General features: G+C 39.7%; 2 protein-coding genes across 5 annotated transcripts in view; one reads left to right on the top strand and one right to left on the bottom strand.

Annotated features, from left to right (window-relative positions):
* LOC118430709 (transmembrane protein 201-like) overlaps positions 1–714 on the bottom strand; it is an 8,954-nt gene extending 8,240 nt beyond the window's left edge. For all 3 annotated transcript variants that reach the window (XM_035841713.1, XM_035841714.1, XM_035841715.1), the window contains exon 1: positions 571–714. The gene's annotated coding sequence lies outside the window, so the exon portion shown is untranslated. The remainder of the gene's footprint in view (positions 1–570) is intronic.
* Positions 715–806: 92 nt separating this feature from the next.
* LOC118430571 (solute carrier family 35 member E2A-like) lies at positions 807–8,011 on the top strand. Of its 2 annotated transcripts, none has more exons than XM_035841520.1 (7): positions 807–943; positions 2,379–3,176; positions 3,767–4,015; positions 4,748–4,801; positions 5,047–5,116; positions 6,226–6,380; positions 7,441–8,011. In XM_035841520.1, exons 2-7 carry the CDS (start codon positions 2,557–2,559, stop codon positions 7,634–7,636), a joined length of 1,344 nt encoding a protein of 447 aa, XP_035697413.1. In that variant the 5' UTR covers positions 807–943; positions 2,379–2,556; the 3' UTR covers positions 7,637–8,011. The 2 variants fall into 2 exon arrangements, with proteins under 2 accessions (XP_035697413.1, XP_035697414.1); XM_035841521.1 differs by lacking the exon at positions 807–943 and adding an exon at positions 965–1,090.
* Positions 8,012–9,216: the final 1,205 nt, after the last annotated feature.

Below are 9,216 nucleotides of genomic sequence, written 5' to 3'. Positions count from 1 at the left end.
ATCTGCTTGGAGATTAGGTATTTATCAAATAGTATTCATGTAAAATTTACTGATACTATTCAGGGTTCAAAATGCCAAGTCAACCAGTTGCATCACACAAAAGTATTTTGTTTGGCGCAACTTTATCATTGAATAAATTTCTCCATCATCACTGGTTTCTATGCGCGCACACACACACAGTCACACACTCTCACACACTGAAAGAGACACACACACACACGTCCACTCACATACACACACACACCGAAATAGACACACACACACTCACACATACACACACACACATAACACACACACACTCACATAAATTTGTAACGTTACACACACAAACGTTCTTATTGCATACACACACACACACATACACACACACATATATAACCATGATATAAGCTCCTTGATGTAACAGATTAGGTTGCATAAATTATTATGCTCAAACATGTTCTTTGTTTTGTGTAAATTGATTAAAAACTAAGCCTCCATGAGTAGGCTTCTATCTCTCCCAAACTGATCCTGACCAAGAGACACATCAAACACGGACAGGAGTTAAAAATGCATTAAAGAGAAATTCACCTTTTCACGTGGCCCACTGCAGTTCTTTGTTTGGGTCAAAAATGGCGGCAGTTCCAACTTGACCTCTGACACCAAAATCTAGTCTACTAAAATCACAATTTCAGACGCAACTTTCCCCCTGTTCAACCGATTTCATACTTATGCAAACAAAATAAAAATGATTTAATTTGTATGCCAAAATTCCATAAAACATTTGATTGTATCTTGAAGGATTGAGGGAGAGGTCGCCTGAGGTCAAAAGTTTAAAGTTGAAGAATCCAAGATGGCTGCGCCCTGTTGTTCCGGGTTGCCGAGTCGTCCAACTGGATGGACCGGGATGCCGCCAGACTAGCTGACAGATCCACAATAGCACAGGGCGCCACTAGAACATTAGGTAAGTCTTTACAGCTTTTCTCTGCCGTAGTTTCCGTCATTTGTAGGATCTAAGAAAACGTCGACGTGGCCTTCTTCGCTACCATATGTTTACAATACGGACACCTGTTTCGGATTAACCCCGGATCCGTAATTTTCCGTATTTTGGGTACGCGTTTGTTTTTATGTCAATTAAAAGACAGCGATATCTATTCTAAGAAGCTGCATGATATGGTCGACAGTTTCTTTGTCAATCGTGTTCTGCATGTTTTCTGTCTGTAAAAAAAATATGAATCTATGATCGTATATGTTATGTGTATTATATCATAACCTTCGTTCTTTGACTTGAGGATTTCTGTTGTACTTTCGCATCTTATATTTCGTTTAAAGCTGTTAAGAAAGACATAAATGACGCAATCCGTTTTATTGTATGACGTCATCACGGAAGTGTAGCTAGGTGTGTACGTGGAAGATTCGTTGCCTAGGTTAACATATGGGGTCCATATGGTGGATTCTCACGATCATACAGTAGCCTGATGATATACTAGGCTTCAAAATTATCTCCTTGCCATTTTCTCTTCTCCAGACTTGATGTTTGGAGTGTTTGACAGCAAACTATTTTGAAATGTAAATGACAATTATGTCAAGAAAGGTCTCAAGGCAAAATTAGAATTGCAAATGGAAATAAAGGTATGGGAAATAAGCCCTTTTAATGTTTGTAATGTGTGGCGACAGGAATTCTAGGTACTAGTACTGTATATGCATTTAAGTTCGCAGGGATTAAATTTCATGGTAGCAGGAAAAAGACTTTTCGCTGTGGTTTTAAGTTCGCCGTAGCACCATGCACTGCAGTCTCTAACTGCCATGGAAAAATGTTCGCGGTGGTTTTAAGTTCGCGGTAAAGCGTCCACCGTGAAAACCGCAAACATTAAACCACTGCAATAGTTTCTGCATTTACAGTAATATGTCAAAGGGTAAGGCAAAAAAAAAGTAAACAAAACTTGTCTGGACGATGTTGTTATGCAAATAGAAACAAGGACTTTTCCTTTTTGTGGGCCTACCCCTTTATGACATATTACCTAGAATCCCTGTCGCCGCACATGCGTCCTGACTTCTGTGAAAGGGCTTATGATTATAATTTATATGTAGTATACATGTTACAAAATGTAAGTATATACTTGTTGTTTTTCTGCTGTTTACTGCTGAGTTATACCAGGTAATCTTTATTGATATGACAAAAGAAGTGCAGCGACTTTTGTAAGGTCTACATATATATAAACAAAACTTGTTATATGAGACTCAGAGAGGTGTGGTTTGTTGTTTTTGTCATGATGTCACATGTTACGTTTAGGTATGCAGATCTACTACCAATCACTGCCTGGCTACCTTGACAATGTGGTATGATGAAAGACAAGTTAACGATAGAAAATTGACCAAAATATGTTTTTATTCTCTAGGTTTCTCTTACTTAGCTTGCCAAAGAAGAAAGTCCAATGGTACTGAGTGCTGAGCTGTGAGAAAGCCTCCAAACGTGCAGCAAGAAATTCTACGAGTTGGAACAGAGAAGGCAAAGTACTTCTTAAAATCCACATCCACGTCTAACCATTCCTTGACCAATAATATAGATAAGTCAACATGGAAGAAGTGAGTATTGAAGATGAAGTAGAAGTGCGGAGAGGGTCATTTGAACCCGACCACGGACGAAAGAGAACTCCTTCGGGCAATGTCAGACATTCCAGGGACCGGAGCTACTCCGAGAGCGAGAGATATCCCACCGCAAACAGTAGCTTACCTCACCGGTCAAGTTTTACAGAAGACTCAGCTGATGGCGCTGTGGCGGGTGATTCATTTGACTCTGTGTCACAAAGTTACAGCCACTCGGAAATGTTCCACCAATCGCACGACCCAAAACACTTAACCATTAACGAGCAGGAGCTGATTAAGATCACACAGATGCAAGTAGAGTCCAAAGACACTCCGCCGGAAAACAAGGGACTCCTCGAAAAGGGTGCAATCATCTTCCTCTTCCTTTGGTACTTCTTCAGCTTCTGTACGTTAATCTTAAACAAGTACATTCTTTCGGAGATGGACCTGAACGCACAGTTCCTGGGCGCGTGGCAGATCCTCTGTACGACGGTGTTCGGTTTCATCCAGCTGAGATTGCCGTGCGGACAGACCGGGATTGGTCGTGTGCCGGGACGGAAGTCTGCACCTCCAAACTTCCTCTTCAACATGACCATAGGTGGAGTTCTCAGGTAAGGTTACAGTTTCCAGTCTTGATTTATTCTTTGGTTCTTTTAGTAAGTAATAGATCAACAATGCATATACTAATTAAAGAGAAAAAAATGTACCAACAAACCAAAAATTGTGCAAGCTTTCTGAGGCAAATGTTTTATTAGTAGCTTATGTATTTTAGCAAGCAACCAAGCAAAAAGCTTGGTAGCTGGCAGTTAAACAAATACAAATTTCTTAATTAATCACTTTGTCTGTGTTTTGCGATATACTCCGTGCAGTGTTGCAATTCATTCTCAGTCAGTGTTTCTAAATCTGATTTTGTCTGTGGAAATGAAAGGGTTGCCTAATGGGTAAAGGAGTGAAGTCTGCCATCTCTGAGTCTGATTTTCAGTAGTAGATAAAACAAGATATATAAATTATGAAGGACCTGTTGTTAGCTTGAACTTTTTTATGTGTTACCTCAATGTATGTTATAAGATATTGCAATACATTCTCACTGTTCCTATTTTGTTCGTTAACGTTGGTATTCATGGGTTGTAAAGCAGCAATTCATCCATGGGTAAAGGGGTGAAGCCTGCCATCTCTAAGTCTGATTTTCTTGTGTCTACAGATTTGGGACCACAATTCTTGCCCTCTTAGCACTTAAAAACGTTGCTGCTTCGTTTGTGGAAACGATCAAGAGCACGGCGCCGATGTTCACCGTTCTCATCACGTGGATGATGCTTCGTGAGAAGACAGGATTCTGGGTCTCGCTGTCGCTCATCCCCATCATGGGGGGTCTGGCGCTTTGTTCGTCCAGCGAGCTGAGTTTTAACACGATCGGATTCATGGCGGCCATTTCTACCAACATTGTGGAATGGTGAGTTTGTATGGTCAGTGGGGGATTTGTGATGCACATGTACATGTACTATGATGTACAGGGATCGAAATACTTTTTTATTGCTACATGCAAAATTGCAAGTCGGCAAAAATTTTACGTGCAATTTGAAAAATTTACATGCAAAATACAGCAAGTCAAATTTACATGCAAAATGCAATGATCTAGCCAGCATTAAAAAAAAAATTAATCATTTATAACACCTACTGACGACCGGTGAAGATCCCCGTCAGACAAACAAAGGCACCGTGGCCTCAGTATTTTTACTATAGGCCAAGTATTTTCAACATGCAAGTTTGCAAGTTCAGAATATTTTTACGTGCAAATTTCAAAAATTATGTGCAAATTGCAAGTAAGTTAACCCTGATGTAGTTAGGCCACACCAATTTCGTTATTTGGTTCTCCGAATGGCCTGGTTCTATTTTTCCGAAAATGAAAAAAAACATAAACTCACCATACCTTCAATTTAGAAAATTTTCACTTTTAAGTTGCTGTGAAAATGTTCACCTTTGATTACAGTGTGAAGCCATTTAACAACTTTTCAGTTTAGGAAATTGGCCTTCTTAAGCTTCTTACAATGTGGTTACATGTCTTTTTCAACCTCCTTGGTTACATTTATCAATGCAGTAAATTTTTTTCTATCATGAAGGACATAAGTAAATGTACATACATAAAAACTGTAACTGACTTTGCATGTTTTGTTTTGTTTTTCAGCTTTCAAAATGTTTTCTCCAAGAAGCTGCTAAGCAATGACAAACACAAGTATTCGTAAGTATTCCTACGTTTCATATATCTCAAAAACTGAATCTATATAGTGTTACATGTATATCTGAGACTGAATCTTGTTCTCGCCAGGATTTTCTTATGGTGTAGATTATATTATCTTTAATATGGCAGAGCCACATAGGAAGCAGCGCAGTTGTACAAATTTTCAAATTTATGATTATTACCCTCACTGCATTCTTGCTGTGGCCATACGATGTATATAACTATTCACTCTCTATACTCCGCAGACCCTTGGAGCTACAGTTCTACATGAGCAGTGCTGCTCTCATCCTCCTGGTGCCTGCCTGGTTCTTTGTTGTACGTAAACAGCACTTGTTTCCCTAAACATAGAGTTTGCATTCATCATAATATGGTATATCATATATGATAGGAGTTGGATAGTAAAAATCAGTTCCTTATGCAAAATCAAGGTTGAAAACTCTGCATAGTTGGAATGTACATTTTTGTATGATGAACATTTTAGCCAAATATTTTATCACTTATTTACTTATTGATTTATTTATCAATCACTCTGAAACTTGTAACAAAAATAACCTTTCAAAATTAATGTCATGTGAAACCTTATTGTTTATCCATAAACAAGTGTAGATATCAGGCAGTCAAACAGGATGCCGTAGTGAGTTAATTTTGAAGTTCACATCGCAAATTTCTAACTTTCTATCTTTATTTTGTATTCAGTGAAAATGTAACACCACATTACACAGTTCATCCAGGCAACTGTAGCTACATTGTTATTGTGGCTGAGAACAGAAAAGTAGACAATGATACAAAGATACTATACAACATGAACAAGCTGTCTTTAGTACACAGGTGTGGGTAAAACCATGATGCCTTGGGCCAACAGGCCAATGGCCAAAAGAACAGTTATGGCAAGTGGATGTACCAGATTCTGAAATGGCTACCGTGTTTGCTATGACGTCGTGTAATATTGGATGTTCAGTAACACTAGAAAGGTGTACATTTTGTACAAATGTCTTTGTTTATTGAATAATACTTATGATGGATGCTTGCAATCCAGAACTGTTGTACTTTAGTGTCATTGGGGACATGAGCACTTGAAGTTTTAGGATACAAGAGTTTTCTTTAAAATTTACACAACCAGTAAATATTACCTGCTGACTTTTCGATGCCTATCAGACATCTTCCTCAAAACTTCTAATTATCACTGGAGTTCTGCTTCTTGCCAGTATATGTAGCCGATGTAGGTGGCGCTTTTGCTACATATAGCGGCGAGAAACAGAACTCCAGTTAGGAGCCCGGAGGAAGCTGTCTGATGATAGGCATCGAAACGTCAGCAGGCAATATTAACTGGTTGTGTAAAAGAAAACTCCTATGAGGGCCTATGACGTACCAACCTGATGAAATTATTTTCGTAAATACTTGAAGTTTTGCCTGTCCTTCTTCAGGATCTTCCCCTAAAGCAGCTGTACATCGGGAGGGGGAGGAGGAGACATCTGGACAGACACATCCTCATGGCGCTGCTCTTCGATGGCGTCTCCTTCCACCTGCAGAGTGTCACCGCTTACGCACTGATGCAGAGGATATCACCTGTCACACACAGGTAAGGGAACACCTGTACACAACTGTCTCACACCTGTCACACACAGGTAAGGGAACTCCCTCCACCTGCAGAGTGTCACGGCTTACGCACTGATGCAGAGGATATCACCTGTCACACACAGGTAAGGGAACATGTGGAACACACCTGTGTTACACAGGTATGAACACCTGTACACTGATGCACAGGATATCACCTGTCACACACAAGTAAGGGAACACTTGTTCACATACCTGTCACACACAGGTAAGGGAGACATATTCACCTGCTCCAATACCTATCAGACATCTTCCTCAGAGCTTTTGACTGGAGTGTTGCTTCTCACGGCTATATGTAGCCGATGTAGGTGGTGCTTTTGCGGAAGAACACAATCCCAAAATTCCGTATCCCCTCTCGTCTTGATTCACCACTGGGGTTGACTTTCTCATACAGACTAGTGTGTTTTTGCTAATGCTTCTCCTACATCGGCTACGTATAGCGACAAGAAGCAACATTCCAGTCAGAAGCTCTGAGGAAGATGTCTGATAGACCTCGAAACAGGTGGGAGACATGTACATAACTGTTTGTGCAACAGAAATCTCCAATATCCAAAGTGTCTCATAGGCATTGAAATGCAAGCAGGAGAGAGACGTTACTGCAGGGCTCTAGCCAGCGTCCGTTCTTCCGTCAATTGACGGAAATTTGCTGCGTGTGACGGAAAAATTTTAAAACAAATCCGTCAACCTTGACGGAGAAAAATCCTTGGTGGAAGCTACAGGCGGCTTGGGGATGCCGTCCATGGGCGTAAAAGCCACACACTGTTTGTTTTGCTATTGTTATTATTGTTGATGAAGTGTGTCGGCACCCTTTCGCATACGATAATCTCATTAAAAACCTGTTTTTCAAGGTCTTGGTTCAGTCTTTCTAACTCATGGAATAATGTTCTCGCGGTTTTCGCGACAATGGGAATTGGCTGACGGAAAAAAATTTCGAGCTGGCTAGAGCCCTGCATTATTGGTTGTGTAAAAAAACTACAATATCCCATGTTCTACCAAACTTCATTTTCAAACACTTTTTTTCTCAGCGTGGCAAACACAGCAAAGCGTGCGCTGCTGATCTGGCTGAGCGTGCTGGTGTTTGGGAACACGATCACGGTGCTGAGTGGCCTCGGCAGCATGGTCGTGCTCGCGGGGGTGGTTCTGTACCAGCGGGCCTGCAACGCAGAGAAACGGAGAAGGGCGGAGGAGACACAGGCGGCAAAGAGCCAATCAGAGGCCTGATTCTTTCTGCTTTGAAGACTTAAAACATTCTGTTCTTTATAGGCTTTTAGCTAGGATTTCATTATAGAGGGTCCAAATTTCTTGGTGAGTCGCTGTAAGTGATGTAGGCAAGACTATTGTAGGGGATCCGGGGACATCCAGCTTCCATGTTGCAGAGTTTTAGAGCATTTTATATTGAAATGGTGCATTCTAATGTATGCTGAGGGGCAAGTTTACTGCCATAGAGGTCACTGTAGAAGACTGTGACCACAGATGGCCTTGTGACATCCCTGGTCAATCAGAATTTCTGAGGGTCGTAAATTTGAAAATTTTCAGGGGTAGGATGATACTCATGCCTACACTGCTTGCCATGTAGCTTCACTGTGCTGAAATGACACACTATAGTGTAAAAGAAACCCTCTGCTGTTAAGTATAGACTTCCCTTTAGACTCAGTTTTAATGGTAGTTTTCCCAATTCAGCATTTCTTTTTCAAAAACCAAGAAAATCAACAGTTTCTTTGCACTCTTGACGTAACAAACACAAGGTATTGACAGATTATCAAATGTGGCAGGAAGTTGGTATTGTTCTCTGTCCCTGTTGTCAGATTATCATGCGGAATTTTGATCTATGTTAGACATGTAATGCAATACTTTGAAATGGGAAGAAAAAGTAAATTTACAACAATCTTGGAGGAGATTGTATAAGAATTATTTCTGTGACGTTCTGTCTATTGGAGCTGAGGCCCACTATGTGGCATTAGAATGGGTTGTTATGTTCACATTGTTTGGTGATACTCTGAATGTTAACATTGTTCCTAGTAAAATTTTGATATTGGTGAAGGTGAAAAAGTCAATTCAGTATTCGTGTCTGCAATTTCGTACTGTATTTTTGGATATTACAAAAGTAATATATTATAATGTTTGGTGGATATAGCTATAGTCTACCCGCATACATGTACATGTACAGCATATTTTCAGGTGTATAGTTTTATGCATTATGTTTATATGTGTAGCTTTAGAATAAAGTTATTTTAGGACATTCAAATCAAATTTTCCACCTGCTTCAAAATATTGACATGCAAAATAAAAATACAAAACTGTTCACAAACATTTGACGTTTATTGGTAAAACAGCTAAATGCCATGCCATTGGTGGAGCTGCAAATTGTAAAGCTGCTACCTAAAATTTGATTGGACGGAGCTAAATACATGTATAGGATTTTAGCAAGGTGACGTAGTTGGCAGATTATTTTTAGGAAAAATAGAAAAAATTGATGTCAATTTGACTGAAATAGAAAAATTTCATTCATATTGAATGAATATAAAATAGTATTTGCAGTCATTTGGACTGAAATGAATACTAGGACTATATGACAGAAGTACCAAATTAGTTAGAATATCATTTTGTTCATTTCAAAGTCAGGCCGGTACATCCTGTTACTCTGTCCACCTCCGTCATAACAAAGAAATGCAAAGTAAAAACTTAACAATGGAATTCTGTCATTGGTTGAGCTGCTATGGCCATGGACAGTCCCCTTATTCCAAGGTGAAAAATTGTGATAAACTACAACCTAGAAGCCAAGAACTATCTAAGCCACAACA

The sequence above is a fragment of the Branchiostoma floridae genome, chromosome 14, assembly GCF_000003815.2.
Source record: "Branchiostoma floridae strain S238N-H82 chromosome 14, Bfl_VNyyK, whole genome shotgun sequence".
Lineage (NCBI taxonomy): Eukaryota > Metazoa > Chordata > Leptocardii > Amphioxiformes > Branchiostomatidae > Branchiostoma > Branchiostoma floridae.
The sequence above is the reverse complement of the archived record's forward strand: the minus strand, read 5'-3'. Positions and strand labels throughout refer to the sequence as shown.

Coding starts and splice junctions, on each gene's coding strand:
- LOC118430571 (XM_035841520.1), top strand. CDS start 2,557: ATGGAAGAAGTGAGTATTGAAGATGAAGTAGAAGTGCGGAGAGGGTCA. Junction 3,177..3,766: donor ACCATAGGTGGAGTTCTCAG/GTAAGGTTACAG, acceptor TTGTGTCTACAG/ATTTGGGACCACAATTCTTG. Junction 4,016..4,747: donor TCTACCAACATTGTGGAATG/GTGAGTTTGTAT, acceptor TTTGTTTTTCAG/CTTTCAAAATGTTTTCTCCA.